At 45.0% G+C, this 23411-nt stretch overlaps 1 protein-coding gene across 1 annotated transcript in view; it reads left to right on the plus strand.

Moving 5' to 3' along the window:
• The window catches only part of TRPC3 (transient receptor potential cation channel subfamily C member 3), a 490138-nt gene that overhangs the window by 85675 nt on the left and 381052 nt on the right, over window positions 1-23411 (plus strand). Inside the window, exon 2 of the mRNA XM_069242530.1 lies at window positions 19025-19796. Within this exon, the coding sequence (XP_069098631.1) occupies window positions 19025-19796 (772 nt within the window). The remainder of the gene's footprint in view (window positions 1-19024; window positions 19797-23411) is intronic.

Consider the following 23411-nt stretch of genomic DNA (forward strand, 5'->3'; position numbering starts at 1 on the left):
AGGCATAGTATGTGTGGGGGGTTATTCCTATCCTGTATAGATATTATGGTCTCTGATGAGCTGAGCCTTCACCTCTTGTCGGAAATGTAGGAAGGCTACGGTAGTTCCAAAGTTAATCACAATGTTTCAGGTATTCTGGGAGCATTGATACAAAAGGTTGTCTTTGTTTCACAAACATTTTTGGCAAGATATGCAGGGATGCCATTTATGGCGGTCTTCTAAGTGATGCAGCTGGCTATGAATCTGATACGAACTTGAAGGATAGCCAGTGTAACTCCTTCAGAGTTGGGTGATTTTTATGGAACTTCCTTCCGCTTTGTTGATGCATAGTGCAGCTTGTAGTACGCTTATCAGGGGAGCCATTGAAAGTGAATCTAACAGGTAGTTGCCTCCTCTAGATGGGAAAGGACTAAGGCTTAAACTGTTGTTCTAAAGTCATGTTCACACAGGAAGAGTTTCACATTTTTTAGGCGGGGGAGTGGGTTTTTAGCTGTCTTAATTTTGGGGCAATTATCTCTTCAAAGCATAGGTGGTTGCAAAGATTGAATCCAAGTAATTTTCTGTTTGACTACAGCTGAGATTTGAAGGCATATAGATACGTTTCGGAGATCCAGGTTTGAATTAAGGAGTGTTTGTTGCAGTTTGTGATCAGAAGGAATTCTGTTTGGTTAGGCTGAGTTTTGGGTTTGCACTTACCATCCAATTCAGAATGAGATTATGGCATCCTTTGAGTAACCACTGAATATTATGAGCAGAGGGGATTTTCAGTATTTCAAGTTCAGGTAAAGTTGAGGTTGTGGATAATGGAAGGCAGGATCTAGACTATGGCAAACTGAGGAGATGGGCTGCTTCTGGTATCTTAAAGGTCTCATTTGGATGAATTGGTGGTGATTGGCAAGGTAGTAGATGAACCATTGCATTATCATTTCAGACAAGCCCATCGAAGGCGCACCAAAGGCCTGTCTGTGACTGGACCTTGCCCAGCACCAGAACCCCTGGCTCTTCTACCCCACACAGATCCACCGCCGCTGACCTCTGAGTCCTGGACCCCAGACGCACCAACAACCACTGCGGCCGCTCATCCCTGCGTACCACCAGAGGACCGCTCTCCTGCTGACACTGCTGCCTCCCCTTCTGCACCGAAGCAACCAACACACCCGACCCATCGACCAAGACCACCAAGACACAACTCCAGTTAATCCTACTTAATGCATGTTCTCTAATTAAACACACCACCGAGGTCTGGGACACGATCTCCTCCCTCACCCCGACGTCATATTCCTCACAGAACCCTGGCTCAACCCCACCTCCGCACCAGACATCTCCACCACCATCCCCTAAGATTACATTCCGGGACCAAACCAAGCATGGAGGTGAAATCACCATCATCTACAGGGACACCATCCGCTGTACAACATCCCCTGATGACCCGACACCAGTAATCGAACATCTCAACTTCCAACTCCTCAGAGAAGGAAAAAACACCATCAGAGGCACCCTACAGACTACCATTACCACTCCCCAGCTTCTGCAACACCATCCCAAAATCTCATCGCCTTGAAAGCAATCGACTCCGAGCACTACATATTTCTAGGGGACCTCCAATTTCACCTCAACGACCCCAGCGACTCCAACTCCACTGACCTTCTGAAAAGCTTGAGCAACATTGGCCTCAAGGAGCTCATCACCGACCCTACCTACATCGCAGGACACACGTTCGAAACCATCCTCACCTCAAGCGACAGACTCAGGTACATCCACACTACACCACTCACCTGCTCTGACCACCACAGTGTACACTTCACCATCTCTGGACACACATACCCTGGCAATGTGCCCCCCAACTAGAAACTTGAAAAAGGTATCAGAACACCAGTGGAACGACACTCTCTGCTCACACCTCCCAGACTTTACACGCGACCCTGAACAAGCAACAAAGAGCTTCTCCCAGTGGATCATAGAATGTGCAGACGCCATCACCCCGCCACAACAACCAACGTCAAAGAACAAAGCAAAAGAGCTAGTTGGTTCACCAAGGAACTGCACTCCTCCAAATGTAACTGCCGACAACTTGAAAGGAAGTAGCGCATCAGCAAAAAAAAAAAGAATACGGCACTGCCTTCAGCACCGCCCTCAATGAGTACCACCGCCTCCTGAAAGAAACGAAGAAGAACGCACTAGCAGACCGCATCAAAGCCAGCACAAACCACAGCAAAGAACTCTTCACAATTGTGACGGAGTTCACCAATCCCGCAGCCACTGAGATCAACATCACTCCCACCCAGGATCTGTGTGACAACCTTGCAGGTTTCTTCCCCAACAAGATCTTGTCTAGCTATGAAAACTTTAAAGGTCAACCCGCCACTGTAGACAGCATGAACCAGCTCACATGCACAAAAATGAACCCCAAACACCTTCTCACCTACTGGGAACTCCTCATCACGCAAGACACTATCTCCATCATGAACTCCGTACACTCCGAAGCACCCACGGACCCTTGCCCCCACCACTTCATTAACCTCAGAAGCAAGACAATCAACGACAAGCTTGGAAAGGTCCTGAATACCTCCATCACCATGGCCTCCTTCCTGGAGGTCTGGAAACACATTGAAGTGAGTGCCCTTCTCAAAAAAGCATCTGCCGACCCAGCCGAATTGAAGAAATACAGACCCATCTCTCTGCTGCTCTATCCAGCAAAAGTCCTCAAGAAAGCAATCAACTAGCAACTCACCCACCACCTAGGAGTCAACAACCTCTTAGACACCTCCCAATCTGGATTTTGAGCTAATCACAGCACTGAGACAGCCCTGATTGCAGCCACAGATGACATTCAAGCCCTCCTGGACCATGGGGAAACAGCAGCCTTCATCCTCCTGGACCTGTCCACTAGGTTTGACACCGTCTCCCACCACATTCTGATCAGCAGACTCCACCACATTGGGATTCAAGGAAACACCCTCAAATGGATCACCTCATACCTCACCGGTAAAACCCAAAGGATCAGTCTCCCACTGTTCACCTCAGAGCCCAAGAAGAACATCTGTGGAGTCCTCCAAGGATTGTTCCTCAGCCTGACCCTCTTCAACACATAAATGACCCCCCTGGCTATCACCGTCACATTGACTCAACATCATCTCCTACGCAGACGACACACAGCTCATCCTCTCACTGCCCGAAGATCCCTCCACCATAAAAGCTAACTTCTACAGATGTGTGATGGATGTAGTGGATTGGATGAAGGACAACTGTCTCAAACTCAACACAGAAATAACAGAAGTCCTCATCTTTGGGAACAACACCTCGCCATGGACTGACAGATGGTGGCCTGCAGAGCTTGACTCAGCCCCCGTCCCAAAAGACTACGCCCACAACCTCTGCATCATCCGGAATAGCAAGCCATACATGATGAAACATGTCAACGTAGTTTCATCTGCCTGCTGCCACACCCTTCGCATGCTCCACAAGATCTTCAAGTGACTCCCAGAAGACACCAGAAGTACCGCCAAGCAGGTCCTCATCACCAGCAGACTGGTATACGGAAACATGCTCTACTTAGGAATCATACCTCGCCTCCTGAAGAGACACTAGACAATACAGAACTCAGCGGCAAGACTCCTACTTGACCTCCCCAGAAGGACCCACATCACACCCAACTCAAAAAAAACTACACTGGCTCCCAATTCAGAAGAGATGCCAGTTCAAGATGCTGGCCCACGCTTACATGACCCTGCACAACAAAGGACAGCATACATCAACAAAGGCCTGTCCTTCCACCAACCGACCAGATACCTACAATCAGCTTCCCTCTCCCTCACAGACATCCTATGAATCCATTAAGCCAACATTGAGAATGCTCCTTCTCGCCCCTGGCAGCCAAGGCTTGGAACAACCTCCCCTGCACCTCAGGGCTATACAGTCACTCCAGCAATTCAGAAGAGACCTAAAGACCTGGATGTTCAAATGATTATTCCTCCACGTAGCAGCATACAGCTCCAGCACCTAGAGACCCTCACAGGTGATTTGCCATGCTCTATAAATTGATTGATTGATTGACCATGCTTCCAGTATATGAATATGTGGTTCATATGGAATTGTGTTATAGACAGCTAGGAGGTTACGTGGGATCAAGAGGCAGGAGTTATTATTTTTAGTTATCAGGAGGGCAGTGTCAAACACCAGGAGGGCATGGGTCTCTGTGCAGTAATGTGGTCTGAAACCAGGTTAGTAATCCCAAAGGATTCTGTTCCCCCTGATCTGATTTTGGAGTTGAAAAGAGACTACCTCATCAATTATCTTTCCAGAGATTGGAATTATATGATGAGTTGATGGTTTGAGCCTCCTCATTGATATACAATGGCTGTGCGTTTGAATTTGAGGCTGTGTCCATTCTAATAATTCCATTCAAAACCCATTCTTTTCACAATTGTTTTCTGACCACTCACCCATCAACACCCATACTCTGGTACCCACTCACATAGCAGCCCTCTTGACTTAATAGTCACCACAATGCATTTAATCACTCTCAAGCTATATTTGATCATTCCATCCACCCATATTGTTATTTACCTGACCCTCAGTATATTCTGACCACCACCAACATGCAATACTAAAACTCCAGAGTCTAAGCATAAAATCTATCCTGTTACTATTTCCTCCCACCTTGATCAAGGCCACATGGGCCTATGATTTCAGTTCAACCCATTTGAAAGTTCTAATGACAGCATAAGCGCTATTTTAGGTGAGATTCTTTTCTTGTCCGCACCTTTACACCACAGATCCTATATCTAGCTTGGATATCTCCAGAGATCTAACCTCCTATGAATGGAATGTGCTCAGGTTTATTCTGTAAGTGTGATGATCAGTAGAAAGCTCAGATGCACTTGAATGGCACACCTGATATCATCCAAGCAGTGTAATAATTTAAAGATATATTTTCACAGTAAGGGGTTCAATATATTTTCACAGTTAAGGGTTCAATTAAAACATGTTTCTTCTGAACCTGAGAGTAAGTTGTTTCAACAAGCTTAACAGGTGAACAATCTGGCACTACCAGGTGAGCAGGCAGACATTTACCCTATCATTCAGTGCAGTGATAAGACATATTAGTGCTGTCAAGCAGGTGCCATGGCCTGCAGGGCACAATCAAAGAGCTCTTTGTGGGCAATCAGTAATTATATTATGGCGGGTGTATATCAGGTCCTGAACTGGCACAACTTTCTGTATCAGCAGACAGAATTCTCAAGGAGGCCACACATGCACATTTAGAGTGATCTTCATGGAGGGTACGTGCTTCGTATGCACCCCGAGTTCCTTGACAGCAGCAGGAGGCATGTAGTGGGATCACAGATAGTGGGACATTGGTCTGACTGGTCTGCATGCACTTCTGTGCCAATAGCCATTCAAGGCAGTATATGTGGCAATTTAATGCCCCTCATCACGTGGGTGCACAGAAAGGTTGTATAAGCCTCAGATGTGCAGCACAGCTTTTGCACTCTGCAAGGAGCTTTTGAGCACCATAAAGAGGTTGTGTTGATGTATCATCTATATCTCACACGAGGAGTGTGACATTCTCAAGAGGCAGGAAAATCAACTTGACTGAGTAACCTTGCTCTCAGATGTTCCCTTACACTTGCAGGCAGGTAACAGTGAAAGCATTTGCTCTAGGTAACAGTTGTGTTAGGTCGGGCTATGCAGCAGAATGCATCTCTTGTCTCTGTGCCCTCTGTGCTTCAAGCACTGATCAGCATGGCAGCCAAATCAGCAGCTGGCAAGTAAGGCTAATATTGTATGTTGTCAGTCCTATAGGAAACAAGGTCCCAGGGTCTCTGCAGTCCGAAATCATGGTGCACATCGACCTCCTATCTAGTCCACTCTGATGCAAGATTCTCTGTTGTTTTTCAAGTCTTGTTCCTGTTTGTGATAGAATAGCTGGTCTTTTGGATCATGATGCAATCCTTCTGTGTCTAGGCATGGAGTTTCAAGTGGCACACAGGGCACGCCTATACATGCATATAGTGGTTATCAGGGGTGCCAACTAACCACTGAGGTGGAAGGCTTGAATTTTTAGGCCAACCTTTCACAATGAAATGCATCTTGCTTACACTTGAGTTTGGTCTCTTAGAAATAAACAAACCATAATATTCTCAAACTCCTGGTCCCATGGTGATGGCAGACATCCCAAAATATCACTATAGTTAGTGGATTCAACTGAGGTAGTCTTTCAGCCAATCATGGCTTTGTTGCTGTACCTTGGGCCTCTTCTGCCTGAGCTGGCCACAGGCGGTGGGATTGTCGTTCATCACATATCCTTTGTTCGATATCTCCTGTGGATTTGCCGCTGGCTGCCATCTTGGCTAAGTGATACTTCCTTCCTGACCACAGACTGACTTGCTCAATCTGGACTTTCTCTTATCCACTAAGTGTTTGTGAACAGTGCAGCTGTCTCTGTATCTATATTGCCTAGTAAGGCAACTGACCTTCTTGGAACAGGAGCCCGAAGTCTTTGGGGTGCAGTCCCACACATTCTGGATGAAGTAAGTATTTTATGTCATGGTCGACTCTACAGATTTACCAGAGAGAGGAAGTAGGCTTGCTCCCCGGTTTGGGCAGATACAATGCCTATACCCAGTCATCAGCTACCACTAAGTATTAGCCATGACAGGGCCCTTGTTAAGAGGAATACAACTTTTAGTGGCTCCCACTTCCAGCTGTGCCAAGTAGCCTGCTATAACTTCTAAAAACAATCAAGCAGTTTACATGCCAGGTGCCCAGGATAAGAGTCTTCCCAGCAGCAAATATAAGGAGTATGTCAGAAAAGGAAGGAATCAGTAGCAGGGTAGCACAGGATGATAGCACTAGGACCTTTTAAGCTTTGGACATAGTGATCAACTTAGTGCTCACATCAACAAAATTACAATCATCTATTTTTCTGCTTCATCTAACCCACATTTATTGTGCCACACTGTCCACTCTGTGCTGAAATGCACACTTAAGCCTTTGTGCCAGGTGCAGGCTGAGACAATGCATTTGCATTGCAGATGGGAACCCACCCTGCTGCTGAAAGAGGGAAAGATATCCCATGCCCCATCTGTAATATGGAACAGGGTGCAAAAACAAAGGATTGTCTTGTTTTCATGGGGCCATGCCCTCTCGTAATCGAGGAGTGCCCTCTATGCTTAAGCTCTTGTCTTCCCAGTGTGATTTGTATTACAGATGGTTGTGCAGCATCTATGGTCCTTTCTGTAATGCCAAAGTTCCCTGGGATGCAGAAAGTGCACACACACCCTGGGGCCATTTAGTGTAATAAGGCTGCAATGTTCTATTTATGTGTATCATGACTGGATGAGGTTTGTGATGACTGTAATCCTGACAGAGCATGGCTGCATGCCTTCCACATTTAGGTACCTCCTCTGATAGGCCACAGTAGCACCAAAGTTAATAATATTTGGATGATAATGTGCTTGGGTCTGAACTTAATGTTATTTTACTGTTTATCCTTGTATTTTGTACGCCTGTTGTGTTACTTCCTAAAATGCTGGCAGTGCTGATCTAATAGCTCATTGAACTCAGATTCTAACATTGTAAATACAGTGACCAAGGGCGGGAGAAAAGATCTTGATGGGATGAGCTGGGGCCAGAGATCGACTCTCTTTCTGAAAGTTGACCCACCCCCAGTCAATCCAACAGAACTGTTTTTAAAACCGAACTAAGGATTAGTATTCCAAATATTTTCCTTCGGTGCCAGTATAAACACGAAAATAGTGATGTCAGAGAAGCTTCTCCCGAAAAAAAGACATTTCTTCAGTGATACATATTTAATCGCTTCACTGATTGCAGTAAATTGTGTTATTTGTTGCAATTAAAGTTGAGCAGCTAGCATTATTCTTATATACGTGTATTAGCATAGCATTCTGTTAAGCATACTTAGATAGAGATTATAGCAAAAGATTGAGCATGGAGCAGACGCAGTTTGCAAGTGGCAATCAGTGGAGCAAAGGTCATTCAGAGGTTGCACCTTTCAAGTCTCTGCTTGTAACCTGTTCCTGATAAGGTTAACATGAGTCTGTTCTACTAAGTGAATTATTGCTGCGATAGCATCACATCTGCGCAAGGGCTGCAAGCAAATAAGCGCACGTGTACTGATGAAAGCCTGCTGACGTTTGGGGTGAGAGGTAACACGGTTTGGTTTTGACTATCTGAGCTCTGCAGTCATGTAAATTATATTCAATCAGCTATGGAGGTTTATAAATGGCTGACATACTTTCATTTGAGCTGAGATGAAGCTTGAAAATAGCACTTTGAGAGATTGCAAACGTCATTTCCCCTAAGTATCAAGGGACGGGAGAATATGGATCAGCAGAATGTTGTTACTGTGATGTTTTGGTTTGGGCAATTAATCTGCCTTTGGTCTTTGTGAACTGGGGACGGGCAACTGTGAAATCTGAGCAAGCTAGCACAGTGACGTCACCATACCTGCATCCATTTGTAATGACGCATTTTAATTTTAAGCTTCTCAGACTTGTACTAGGGACATCATTGACTTGTCCCTAGCGAGGCATAAGTCATGTGTTTGAAACCAAGCACCAATGCCTAGCCACTAGGTCTCGCCTTTGGGCAGGGGTGGTTTGCAACCACCAAGAGTGGTGAAGGACGCAAATAGGTGGGGATGGGTGCATGCACAAGTGCGCTACATGAAAGGAGGGGGGGGCATAAAATAAAAAAAAATTAAATAACTTACTTTTTTTGACTTTGCTGAAGGACATGTCCTCCTCGCTCTGGTTTCCTTCTTCGCTCCAGCTTTCATCTCAGGCTTCATTCAGCTGCGTTAACCAATCCTGGTGCTGCTCTCATGCTGGTAACCAGCATGAAAGCAGCACCAGGATTGGAGCGAGCGACATCTCTCAGTGCTCCCGAGGGCACTGGAGGCCTGGGCTTTCTCAAACCCAGATGTCCTAAGACAGCGGGGTTAGAGAAGTTTAAAGTGCACATCTCTGGCTTTCCGTCGCAAAACGACTGGCCAAAGGGACATGCACACTTTAAACAAGTGCACAGGCAGCCCACTCTCCTTCCTGCTGCTGGCACTTAGGTAGCCCCAGTCTATCATGACACTCAGTTCAGGATGGAGAACGAAAAATAAAATGGTGATAAATTAACTATGACCATTTTATTTTTCAGCTCTCGGCAGTGCCTGGGGGCATTTTTCCCGGTGGGGCGACGCTCCTCCACTCTTAACGGAGGGGCCGCCCCAAACCTTTGAGACCTTATAAGTGTTAACTATGCAGCACTTATCCTGGGTGCTGTGCTGCCAGAGATTGAAGAGCTATACACTTGCTACACACAACCCTTAAAAATGCCAACTGTCTTGGAGAGAAGGTGTGGCATCACATTTAGAGCTGCCGACTTTGGAAGTGGGAAGCCGAGTTCGAGTCTCAGTGTCATCTCTCCCCATGCAGCTAAAAATAAAATAGAAAACTTAGGTTTCAATCCAAGGAGCAATTAATGAAAAAAGTACCATAATATGAAACATGAAGCATGGTGCCGAGTGGTGTGGGCTCCAAAAGTGTATCAGGAAATAAAGTTTGTTCACACATGCATACACAGCTACATTCTGGTTGGCGAATGGTATCATCTGAGCGCATTTCGCATACATGAGCCAAGTGCCCCGCAACAAACCCTTGTGCATACGGAGCACAACAAGAGCAGGAAAAACAAGCCAAGGCAAAACAAAAAAGTAGTGCGTCGACAGCAACCTATATAGAGGATCATGCAATAATCCAGAGTCAGTCTCCAGGGCAGGAACACAAGAGCCAAAAGTCGGGTCAAAAGTAAAGCATTTACCAAAGAAACCAAAGGAATTTTGAAAGGCAGGCCAAGGAACGAATGAAAGAGATGGGTGTGGTGAAAGCCCACAGAAGTAGATTACAGCATGTCAAGAGACAGCGCATGTGCACTGCCTAGGATCGACCTAAAAAGGCATCTTTCATGAAGGTCATTAAAGAGAACATGTTTGACTCCCCACATTGAATACAGGAGTAGTGTTGTGTGACTAGATTCATGGGCACCCTCAAGAAAGTAACTCAGCGAGCGGCGATGCAGGGAATTCAACTGAAACAAGTCCTGTGCCAAGCACTTCATGCTTATTGCTCAATTCCTCATTCCACAACTGTTGAGAGTCCTACAGCCTTACTGTTTGGGAGAGCTATTGGGACCAAATTACCACTGTGGACAGTGGCTTGATCCTTGGATACCGATAAGGTTCGTACCCTGGACACTTCCCGAAAGTTCAAGATGAAGATGTACGCCGATCAGCAATGGCAGAACCTCTGAGGGTGGTAACGTGCAAAAGACACATAGTGACGGCCCACCATCCCGTAAAAAACATCTCTCAGGTCACATTTAAGCATCTACCTCGACATTGGTCAGCTCCTGCAGTCTTCGTTGAGGCCACCCCACCTGACAGTCCAGATCAAGAATGAAAAAACTGTAAACTTCGTACTTGTATAGCACACTACTCACCCGTTAGGGTCTCAAGGCGCTGTACACATACCGCTGTGGAACCACTCCTGGCTTTTCCCTGTGAGGTGCCCACTCCTGGGCAGCCTCCAAGGTGAAGCCAGGCATCCCAGCGCTGTTGGGGCCATTGTGGAGATTAAGCAAGCTATTACCCAGAGTGGCACCCATGAGTTAGATTAGGCACCGATGCAAGAATTATCAGGTCCGAGGAAATTGAGCCCAAGACCCGCCGAGGCAGGAATTGAACCCTTGTCCCAGGCCAGATTTCTGCATCAGGGTCTGCCGCTCTAACCATTGAGCCACACTTCTCCACTCTGGTGCTCGACTAGGATGCATCTACACCACCTCATACAACACGATCTGGCCCATCTTGCGAGCGCCTCGACTACTCATCTATGAGATCTGATATAACTATTGTTTCTACTTTTTATTTAATTGGGGGGATATGTAGTGTCATGAGACTCGGTGTGCTAGGACCCTTGTAGTTCTCAGCGGACTTGGAAAAGGTTGTGTAACCCACTGGGAGGTTTCAAGGTGTGGTTATTAACTGGTATGACGTAATCAGTGATTTAGTGTGTGATTGAAGTGAATAAAGATGTCTAATCAAGAGCTCCATGTGTGGCGTGGTCTTTGAATGCCCCCAGGCTGGAGAACATGCTACAGAACATGCTACAGAACATGCTAAAAAAAGAAATAGGTAAAAAACACGGCAAGGCTGTCAAAATAAATAATAAGTCTGCTTCTCTTCTGACCCTGACCTGTCTGCAATTTATCCACAATGGTTCAACCTCCTCTTTCTTACAACGTCGCCTACATCCTTAAGTCCCTCAAAGTCCCCTACTATGAAGACAATGGCTCACCCTTGTCCTTCAATAAAGCTCTGGAGATGCTCTTACAATCATAATCGCCATCATCAAGGCCTATCTTTTTCAAGGCATGTACACAGAGTTTTCCTTGAGTGACTAAGGGCCTGATTTAGAGTTTGGTGGATGGAGTTACTCTGTCACAAATGTGATTGATATCCCATCTGCAGTATTGCAGTTCCATTATATCCTATAGACATCGTAATACAGCTTATGGTATATCGGTCACGTTTGTGATGGAGTAGCTCATCTGACAGAATCAGGCCCATAGTATTTAAGCAAAGTGAACAGAGTACTCACTCACAGTACCAACACCACTTAGGTCCTGATTCAGATTTGCAGCATATTAGGGACACCATATACTGAGGTGACAACGTTGTTTCCACCAATATTCCTGCCCCCATATCATGCAATTCAGAGTCTGTATGGTTGTAATGAGGAATAACATGCAGGGCCCAGAATTACCAGCCTGTCAAGGGCTAGATGTAATGAACAAACCTTTATCTTTTTCTTAAAGGCTCTGAGGAAATACTGACTGTCCATGTTGTAACACGGATTACAAAGAGGATGCTCTCTGCAAAGTTGTGCCTCATGGCACAAGAAGGAAAAAGCCAAAGGCACAAAAAAACTCAATAGTGCTGGGTTCAGATAATGGTACAGTTGCTAAAGGGCTTACGTTTTGGGTGCTAGGTAAGACCAGAAGTAGAAAAGAGCTGCAACTGACCAGTACTGGAGCAGCTCTAACCTGGTGCTGGCAAACCGGGAGCAGATCTGGAGTGGGAGAATAGGGTTGGATGAGGCAGGGCTGAACCAAGCGGGCGCTGGAACAGACAAGCCAGGAGTGCGCAGGCACTGACATAGGGACTGGAATGAAGAACCTAACAGCAGAAATAAGCAATAGGAGTTGTGACACACTCACAGTCAGAGGCTCTTTATATCCTGTATGGACAGGTACCACCCAGCAGGAAGGGGCTGTCTCTGAACAAGAACAACTTGATAGGACGGGTTGGTCTCAGAAAGAAACATATTGAAATGTTATTGAAGTTTGGTGACCATCTTAAAGTGGAGTTTGTGTTTGGTAGTCATTTTGGGATGTAGACACATGAAGGGAGAGTTGGACTGGACCTTTCAAATAACAGCTGTCTTCTTTGCTGGTCCTGAACGACAACCCATACCCTTTTTCACATGTTTAGTTCTGAGTCTGAGTTTGTTCCTATGCCCAGATTCCTCCTACTTTCAGGAGGAATAATCTGTATGTGGAGACTCCAAGTGCAAGCCAGCATCCATTGAACTCGGACTTAGGTGAGGTACATCCAGTAACGATATCGCTCTGCCCATCTTGGAGTCAGCCTTATGATAAGTTTCCTTCTTGGGCATACTTACTGTGCTTATTTATAGAATAATGACTGCACTACCTATTCACGGTTACTTGATGTGGTTTTATCAAACTGATATACTGATTGATTGCACAACTGGGATACTCCTATCTGAAAAAAAACACTTTGAACATATAAGTAAATAGAGCATGCATGAGGTCCTTCCTTCATGGGAAGGTAACTTTCTATGAAAACGTTTGCATTTAGGAAGATATCCACTTGCTGAGCAGCTTGTTTGCTTATTAAGTATACAAGTCTTCACCTTTCACTTATCCTGCTTGGAAACTCACATGCTGCTCTCTTGAGGTTCTTTGTGAATTTTAAGTTCCCTTAACCTTATTTTCCTTGTTGTATTTAATAATGTTGTCCTTTTAATGGTCAGTTTCTGCTCTTGGTCTGCCAAGAGGTATCCCTCCAACCATTGCTCTTCCATTTAATCATGATTTCTTTGGGGTCTCTGTAAGGATTTTGTTTCGCACCTTGTCTTGCAAGGTGCTAGCTGTAAACATGTAGATCTCAGTTTCCCTCTGACTCCTTATTTTGTTTCTTGCGTGTATTTTTTGTGAAACTGGCCATTGCCATCATAAATGACCTTCTTATTTCACATTTTTCATGTTTATTAAATATGGCTCTGGGTTGCTAGTTTTTTCAAGATCTCTTTCCATAGTATACTAGACAGTACCTCCACTTTTTTTCTCTTTCTACATCCTATTTTGGTATTGTGAGTATGTTTTGTTGAGTAATAGATGGCCATTTTGAGTCAACTATATACTGTTTCTACCTGGATCACCAGCATAACTGCTTCTACTTTGAGGCATTATGTCAGTGAGCCTAGAGTTTCCTTCATGACCAACTCCCCTCAGCTAAGATCAATCATGTTTTGAGTGGCTGATGTTTTTCTTTTTACTGCATTCCTTTAAGTTGTTTTCATAGCCTGAACTGTGCATCAGTATATATCCACAGTCAACTTGCACAAGTGGAGTGGGCAATGTTTGGGGGGCCAGGAGCCATTTCTATTGCTTTCTCTAACTTTAGAAGAGGATTCTGGAATTGCCTGTAGGCACACAGAGCTCTGCTCCATACAGGCAGTGTTCAGTCCATACTTAGGTCTCAATTTTGAGAGCACACTTGCTAAACATGCATTTTGCCATACATACATATAGAGTGCTTTAGGTCCATATCTTCAACCACTGGTTTACTTTGACCAGCCTTTTTCAGCCGCTGACTTGACACTTTATCAATGGCACCATTGCTCAGTCCAGTGGAGTATTCGTCTCTCACCTGATGCTACTGCATACATGCCAACCTGCCCGATTGAGACAGGAGACTCATGAGTTTTGAAGCCACAAATGGCTTTATTTTCGATGTTTCCTGCCAGGTATTGCCTTTACTGGAAGTCAGTGGGGAAAATATGTTCCCACAATTTTTTTTAAACTTTCCTGTTCTACAATGTTAGCATGTGTGCTGTTAGCTGTATGCTTCCATCTCCACTCAAGTGCTTGCAGTGAACTGCATGAGAGACTACTTTATATGTGTAACCCTCTCTGTCTGCTCCTGTGGGGTCTCCCATGTGCCTTGCTCTTTTCCCACCCACCACCAGCTCCTTCCCTCCTGTGCTCCTTTTCACCCTCATCTGGCCCACTACCCTCTTGAGCTACTAAAAACATTCCTTCTTTCCCTGTGTTCTTTTCTCCAGGGGCATATCTCAACAAATAAGATTGAGGAGGGTATATGCTCTAGATTTTCCAACAATCATACTGCCATATAATGTTAAAATACATTATACGGCAAGCAGGGAGCGTGGGAGGGGCTAAATGAGCAGTGGCAAGGGAGACGAAGGCATATTGGTAGTTGTACTAAGTGAGAGAAAACACAATACTTTGTAAGATAACTAACATCTCTGAAGACTTTAAAATCAGCTAGGGATAGAGTGTGTGTTTGTTTTTGTCTGTGTCTATACAAAAATTCCTTGTGAAATCTGACAGAGACCTCACCATAGACGAAAGCACCCAGTGCCAACTTTTTTCCAGAAAATACATTTACCGGTGGGGTGGGCTGGTAACACCAGAAATATTCCCTTCCACCCCCAAAGTTATGCCCCTGCTCCCCTCCCTTTTTACCCATGTGCTCCACGTTATACAATGCATCCTCTCTCTCTTTCTTCCTTCTCTCCTCCCTCTTTTCATATGTGCTCACTTTCAGCTTTCCACAAGCCCTCCAGCCAGTCTCTCTGCTTGTGTCCATCCCTTCCACCCTTTACCTTTTTCCCCCATTGCTCCTCTTTGCAGCCTTTATTTCAGCTTTCCACAAGCCCTCCAGCCAGTCTCTCTCCTTGTGTCCATCCCTTCCACCCTGTACCTTTTTCTCCCATGGCTCCACTTTGCAGCCATTATGTCCGTTTTTGTTTTCCTTTTTAGGTCGTAAGCATTCAACCTGGTGTATACTTAAGTATACTTATACTGTGGGTTAAAGCGATTTCATTTGTTGGTTGCAGTGTCCTTTAGAAATTCTTGCTCGCTAGTGGTCAGTTCTGCCTTTTTCTCCCTCCTTTTTATGTTTCAGAGCAGTGACCAATTACTGTATTGTTCCACTTTGGTTTCTTTATCTGTTTGCTGTGACAGACTTTTTTTTTACATTTCTTTTGTGGTCCCCTTTCACTGTGCGTGTTTTAGGCTGGTAGCTGCCTTCACTTTATTGCAGCATTCTGTTCCTCCCACCTCCTTCCATGTCGTCATTGACATTTGTTTTGGCTTTATTCCAGTGCTGTTCTCATTTACCCGGCTCCTAAAATAAGCTTATGTTACTAAACAAACACCATATGCCCTCGCATCAGCATCGCAGAGAGTCTCTCTCTCCAGGGCACCTCTCTGCCAGCACTCATGACATCACACACACAGCGCATCGCTTATCTCCTTTATTGGAGCCATAAATCTTCTCAGACTGCTCTGCTAAGTTCATGAGAGCTTTGCTAAAATGCGAGGCAAAAATGCATGCAAGACTTTTCATTATGTCAACATACAAACACTTTCCTTGTCTAGCTTGCCTGTGCTCTGTGGTTTGAAATGTGTAACTACATGGTCTCTTGTTTTTAAAGAGGCCGCCATGAAAACGCTGCAATATGCAAACAGTCCTATCCCAGTGTAAGCAAATTATTGTGGTGTTACTGTGCAATTCTTATACCAAAATATATTTGAATCTTTTTCATGTCTGCTATCCTTTTGCCATTTAACATCTATACTGTTGGAGAGCTTTACAGTGAACATAAAACCTCCATTTAAGCATGAGCACTGCAGCTACCGCATTTATGTGCTTGAAAAACATACAAATATTTAGATGATCGGCCCAGTTGAATCAAGACAGCATCTGCATGACATATTGCAGCATGGCACATACTCAGAGGTCTTTCCAGTTACAACAGAAGCCATTGATCGAATTCTCTGAAATCTTTTTTTGTTTCCCTTTTTGAATTTTTGTCCCCCGATAGCTGTTATCACAGTGCTTTTTGTAATCCGGAATGGCTTCCAGTTCTGCTCACTGTCTGCGTCAGAACTAACCGCTTGCTCCTCGATAATACATTGCATGAATTTGCAGCCACAAATCACCCAAATGCCTCTCTTGTTTAATTTATGTGGCATAAAGGTCCAGTTAGGAATCTACAATGCTAATAGCTCTAACTCAAGCAAACGCGAAACCCATTGCATTGCAAATGCTTGTTTCCTTTGTCTCACCACTTCTCGTTGCGTGGCGGCCATGGTGCTTTGAAGTTTCATACAGCGCGAACTCGATCGGCAGTATTGGAGTGCTTTGCATGACTATCAGTTACGTCACATTGTTTTGTCTCTCCCCTTTGCGCTCTATGGCAGACATGGCACCTTGATTTTTTTTCTTTTGTCTCTCCCCTTCGCGCTCCATGGCATTTGGCATCCCTCAATTCCATCATCATTACTTTTTATGCTGTATTTCGTTAATGCTGTGTTATTTTTGAGTTCACTCTCTTTGAACTGAGTATAAAGATTGTTCACCTTGCTAGTGATCTGAAAGAGGGGTCGTTTTCCACCGCATGGACTCGAGGACGGGTATTATGCTGGGTCCATAATAACTTTTTTTTCTTTTTAGAGTTATGGAAATGCTATCTGGGAGACGGTCATCATTGTGCTTTTGTACTATTTGACCAACGTATGTATGTCAATCAATCAATCAGTCAATATTTCTAAAGTGTGGCTAATCACCTGTAGGGTCTCAATGTTTGCTAATAATGCATGCATTGTCGAATTCAGGCTATTTTAGTTCCTCCTACGTTCTGAGATATTTCTAGAATACAATTATTTTTCTGTCTGTTAATAGTTAACACTCGGGCATGATTTGTGTGCTCATTGGCAGGAAGCAAAAAGGTCACTGGAATTATGTAGCACAGAGGACCAAAATATGCGGCAGGGTTGACCAAATTATGTGGCAAGAAAAGTACAGTTATTCATTCACTGCGCCAATAGCTCTCACTCAAACAAATGCGAGACCTATTGCATTGCAAATGTTTGTTTTCTTTAGTTTCTGCTTTCTAGACACAAAATGTGGACTGAATGAAGGTTCCCTTGACTTTAATACAATCGTCTTTTTCTTTCTTTAAGAAAAGGTAATCAAGTGACAAGGGAGCGCTCTTTATAGTCCCTTTTTCATGTCTATGTTTTAGAAATTAAACTATAATGAAGATTACCTTGCCATCTGACCTTTAAATAAATACCAAAACATAACTGTATCAAAGGCAAGGGAGACTTCGATCAGTATGCCTTTTCATTTTTCTGACTAGCCTTAATGTGCGTACGCTGTGTGCAGTCGCGCTTTGAGAGGCATGTTTACAAGCCCCTTGCACCTCCTGGTGCCACACTGCATCATTTTTTTTTAATGTTAATGTGACATTAAGGAGGCAATTTCCCTGCGCCATATTTACAAAGTGGCGCAATGCATGCATTGTGCCACTCTGTAAACCTTTGCGCCACATTATGCCTACCCAGCAGGGAGGCCCCAAAAATGGTGCAGTGAAATTTAAAACATTTCACTGCACCATTTTTTCAACATTTTTAAAACCAGCTCAGAGCAGGTGTTAAAATTACGCGCCCATATTAACCTATGGGCCTCCCTGTGCTTTTCTGCACTATTTCTGCCGCTAGTGCAGAAAAGCTCCACAATAGCGTCAAAAATTCTGACACTATTGTGCTAAAGACCGCCATGGTGGCCGTATTATAAATATGGTGTCAGCAGGGGGACACAAGAAAAGTGGCGCATGCCACTTTCTTGTAAATCTGCTCCTAAATCTTCTAGAACTAGTTGCTTTGCCGATATTTGCTGCTTTTGCAATCACTATTGTGTGAGTAAACACACTGACTCCAAAGGATTGAGAGAATCTTGCTAGGCTCCCTTCAGGTGTTTCTGCCTGCTTTGCCTCCTGCTTGCAGTGGACTTTCCATGTTGGCCTAGATCAAAATGTGAACAATAGACAATTTTGGAGGTCACATTTTCAAGGGGGTCCTTTCCAAGAAGAAGGATTTTTCTCTTGATATCTGTCCCTTATGCCCCCAACCCATCTTGGTTTTGCGCTGTTGATTCGAATTTCATTCCATTCACAGGAGTCCGTGGTCTTAGTCATTAGTGTCTGTTACGTTTTTGTGGAAGGTAGTGGGGGCTGTGAATGGGTAAGTTAACAATCAGAATAGAGCTGTCTGCATACAATAGGCTTGTTACTTTAACCTGCGTGGTTTTGGCAGATCCTGGCTGGCAGGTCGTTCACTTCTATATTGAACAGAAAAGGATCCAGAAGACATATTTACTTCACTTCTCTCCTGCCGACAATTTCTGTTGATGGAGCTCCCTATTCTCCATAACATGCTTGCATTTTGATATTGATATTGAGTTTGCTGATTTTTGTTCCCGCATCTATATTCATGGATGTGCTCTTTGACTTAGAGAACAATCACTACCTTTTACTGAGCTCAGAGGCAGATGAACCCCCAGGTGGATAGCCGGGGTGCCACTCACTCTGTAGGACATTTATACAACTATTGTTAACCACACAATTGACAGAAAAAGGTGGATATTTTTGACAGGCAGAAAAAGGAAACCAAATATATGGGACTAGGGGGTACACCCTTTTAGGGACCTGTGTCTCAACACAAATCTTTGTTGTTTATACATCTGTGGTGAAATCCCCTAGCAAAGAAATGTGATGGGAGGACATGACTCTGTATTGCATATTGACCCATTTCTTGTGCTTATTGTTAGGTCTGGTGACTGCAGCCCATCTATTGGACGACTAACCATGATAAGGGAAAAAGGAAGGCGGCAGGCTGTCAGGGGTCCAGCGTTCATGTTTAACAACAGGGGTACGAGCCTGACAGCTGAAGAAGAGCGATTTCTGGATGCTGCGGAGTATGGCAATATCCCAGTAGTACGGAAGATGTTAGAGGAGTCCAAAACACTTAACGTTAACTGTGTGGATTACATGGGTCAGAACGCCCTACAGCTTGCGGTAGGCAATGAGCATTTGGAAGTGACTGAGCTCCTGCTGAAGAAAGAGAACTTGGCGCGGATCGGTGATGCGCTTCTGCTTGCCATTAGCAAAGGCTATATCAGAATAGTAGAAGCCATTCTGAACCACCCAGCTTTTGCAGCAAACAAGAGGCTGACTCTTAGCCCCTGTGAGCAAGAGCTGCAGGATGACGACTTTTATTCCTACGATGAGGACGGCACCAGATTCTCCCCTGATATCACTCCCATCATCCTGGCTGCCCACTGCCAGAAGTATGAGGTTGTTCACATGTTACTGTTGAAGGGAGCAAGGATTGAGAAGCCTCATGATTACTTCTGCAAGTGCAACGATTGTACAGAGAAGCAGAAACATGACTCATTTAGCCATTCGCGGTCAAGGATAAATGCCTATAAGGGATTAGCCAGCCCTGCGTACCTGTCGCTGTCTAGTGAGGATCCAGTGCACACTGCCCTGGAGCTCAGCAATGAGCTTGCTAAACTGGCCAACATAGAAAAAGAGTTCAAGGTAAGACTTCATTTTCTTAATTTTTACCTTGTTTTGACCCTTATGTTAATACTTTGTTCATTTTCCTCTTCTGATTTATTGATTGTATCACAATATTATTAAAATGTGCATCCTTTCTGCAAACCTGGTTTGCTCGGCCTTCATGAATAAGACTGCGTGCAGATGGGGCGGCTCAACTTGGGTGATCAATGTGTCAACACTCAGAAGCAGACGTAAAGGAAGGGGTATGGTTTTCTGCGGTACTCCACATAAGCAAAAGAAAAGGTTCAATTCAAACAAAAAGTATTTTTGTTTTTGTTTAAGCTTATTTTATTGTTAACAGAAGTACAAATATGCGGCAATACTTTTCAAGCTAATAATGAACATATAATGATCTGTTAACAGAAAGGATTCACCATCTTCTCCAGGCAGTAGGGTATCCACGTCCTTGATATATTCAGAAGACAGGTGATCAGTACAATGTGATCTCATGCAGTTTTTTAAAAAGGGATAGATTTTCTGTGAGGCCGGTTGATTCCAGAGGACACTTTCATAGACCAAAAATGGATTACTGCTAGCTCACACCGCTCTTGCTTTAAAGCTTGTAGGAAGGTTTCTCATGGTCTTGTGGATCGTAAGACGTTTTTGAGATATGCTGGAGCATTTCCATATGGGACCTTATGGATCGAATACAGTGCATTAAACTTAATTTTTGCCTCAACTAAGTGCCAGTGCAATCTGCTAAGAGTTTTGCAAATGTGTTCCCCTTGGGAGTGCTCCTAATGCCCTGGCTATACTGTTCTGCAGGACCTGGGCCTGAAGCCTCTAAATGCTTTTCAGAAAATCGTTGTAAAAAGTATTTTCTGTAATTCTGAAATTCCTGTAATTGGTGCCCTCCTGCCTCGTGGATACAAAGGGTAAATCTTGCAAGTAGCTGGGTGAAGTAGGATCATGGATGGTGTCCTGCATTTACGTAACTATCCCCAGGCATACGGGGTTCGAAGATAACCCCTAATGTCTCGTCTTTTTTTCTGAAATGTGATAGTTGAGTCACAAATATGAACGAGCTCTTGCATTTTCTTCTCATTCAATAAATTGTGAGAGGGCTCTGTAATACTGTTGTGTTTTAGGTTTGTTTAGATTAAACCACTTGCTGTCAATACATTCCTTGATTTCAGTGAACGTGAACTAAGTGACAAAATCTGATCATGAGCTGTTTCTCAATGAGTATACCGAGAGGCTCTCTATTTGTAGTGTTTAGTAGTGTTTGTGTTTGAAGGGCGTTGCGAGTGAAAGAGAGAGCAACCGTTCCCTGCTATAGGCAGCTTCATCTGCTCCCAGAGGACCCTGTACAGATTGTCATTGACGAGAGACGAGAGACGAGAGACGAGAGAGGAGCTCAGACGCACGACGCTGGTGCCGGGTGGCTCGCGTCGCGGTTTGCTCACCGCGAGTGCGAGTGTGAGCGCGAGGTGCGCGGCGTCCGGTCTGGGGGCTGCCGCTGCTAGCCGCTACCCGTGCTAGCAGGAGAACAGCCGCGGAAAAGTCGGTGTCAGCAGGAAAACAGCCGCGGGAAGCCGGGAAGCCGAGTGAGCTGCTTCTGTGAGCTGCCGCCGCTCCTAGGTGCACGGTCCGGGGCAGAAGCTGCTGGCAGGGGGGGAGCAGCTTCCGCGAGCAGGCGGGTGTGACCAGGGCTGCTGCCTGTTTTCTCATCAGCGCCTCTGGGGGCGCCGGTTCGCTGTTACAGTGCGGACTACGGCGTGGTCTGGGCACTAAGTAAAGCCAGAAGGAGCACCAGAGGAGTACCGGAGTCCCAGAGCACGAGAGGAGTACTAGAGGGGTACCAGAGGAGCTTGGAGTTGCTGCCCTGCCCTGCCATCACATGGACTAGGTGAGCCAAGGAGGTGAGCCAAGGAGGGTATCCGCTGTTTTTCAGCCACCACAGCGGCACCTAGCCATATTTAGTTTTTCTCTGACCTGACCCAACCTAAGGATATTACCCCGACCTAAGTGACTTAAGTGACTTAAGTGACTTAAGTGACATAAGTGACCTAAGTGGCTCCTGTGGCCTGTGGCCAGGCCTGGCCGTGAGCGGATCAAGAGTGGGCCACACAAAGTAGCGCATCAAGTAATGCATAAGCAATGCATAAGCAACGCATAAGTAACGCAAGTAGGCGTAAGTAGCCTTCACAACAGAGACAGAGAGGATCTGAAGGGGCCAGATAGAGAGAACCAGAGAACCAGAGAACCAGAGGAGGCCATTAATCGACACATTAAACTGCGCTAGAGGGATAGATATCATTCGAACATCGCGCTTTTTTGTACGGCGTATTGTGCATATTGTGCATACATTGTGCGTCACCACACAGCAAGGCAAGCAAAGCCAAGCTCTATACATTCTAGAGAAACATCCTACAGATCCTACAGATCCCGGAAATTGTTGAGGTTGCTGATCCTGATCTTTTCAAACAGTAAGATTAAAAAAAAAAAAATGGTTGGAACAAGAGGGAAAACAAAGAAAGCCAGAGAGGCCAATGAGGCACTCGGTAATCCAGTGAAACCCCAAAGACCAGAGCAGGAACCCAACAGCTTACAAGATCTGGGGTCAGACCAAGACCTGGACCCTAGAGCCACTAAGTCATCCCGAGGGGAATTTATAAACCAAGGAGTGGTCGCAGCAGCAGAGGAAGCCCATAATGGGATTCCCAACGATGAAAGCAAACCAGGAGAAGAACCGGGTGGGACACCCGAAACGGCACCAGGGTCTATGCTGTCTATGCTGCTAGTCCATACTGACTCTGACGACATGGGGCATGTATCACTGAATGCAGGTGAAATGGCGGGGGCCCTGCAAGTCCTCCGCATAGGAGACAACAGTATATACCAACGCACCTGGGCCCAGGTGGGACCAGGGGAGCAAGGGAAATTAAATCAAAGATAAATACTATTACCAACTATTACAATCATATAAATCTAAATACTGATTGGCTGCAGATGCAAAGCTCTAAAGCTAGCGACCTCCCATCACAGCCATCACGGGAAAAAGGTGACAATAATGTGGAGGGCGAGCTGGAGCTCTTAGAGACCGGGCATCAGGATTCCTGTCTATCCCAGCAGCGATCTGCCCGACCATCACGACTACCCTGTGGAACGAACGACTCCTTTGTGGGTAGTGAAGTGGGGTCAATTAGTTCCCCAGAATGGGGCAGTTTCTCGGAAGAACAAAGACAAAGAAAAAGAAAAAGAAAAAGTAATGAATCACCTCATTCGGAAGCCCTAATGGGACCACTACATTCTGGGAGCTCTCCACTGATATTCCCTTTACCTCATCTAAAAGTAGAACCTACAATCCTTCAAAATGTAAAGGGGCCTGAAACAGAACAATCATCACAGAAATACTCACACAAGCTCTCTACGCCACAGCTTCATCATGGAAGCCAAATTGTAAAAACGAACCTAACGTTGAGCAGATTTGATCATAGTTCTTGTAGTCTGGAGCTCTCCTCGCCTGACAACTCCGTAATTGGTAGTATAGAGCCCCAATTAAACAGTATAACATCGGAAGACTTAAACCTCTTGGAAGGTAGTATAATGTTAGGTCATAGAGGAGAGGACGATAAGAACCTAGAAGGCCAG

The sequence above is a fragment of the Pleurodeles waltl genome, chromosome 1_2, assembly GCF_031143425.1.
Source record: "Pleurodeles waltl isolate 20211129_DDA chromosome 1_2, aPleWal1.hap1.20221129, whole genome shotgun sequence".
Taxonomy (NCBI): domain Eukaryota; kingdom Metazoa; phylum Chordata; class Amphibia; order Caudata; family Salamandridae; genus Pleurodeles; species Pleurodeles waltl.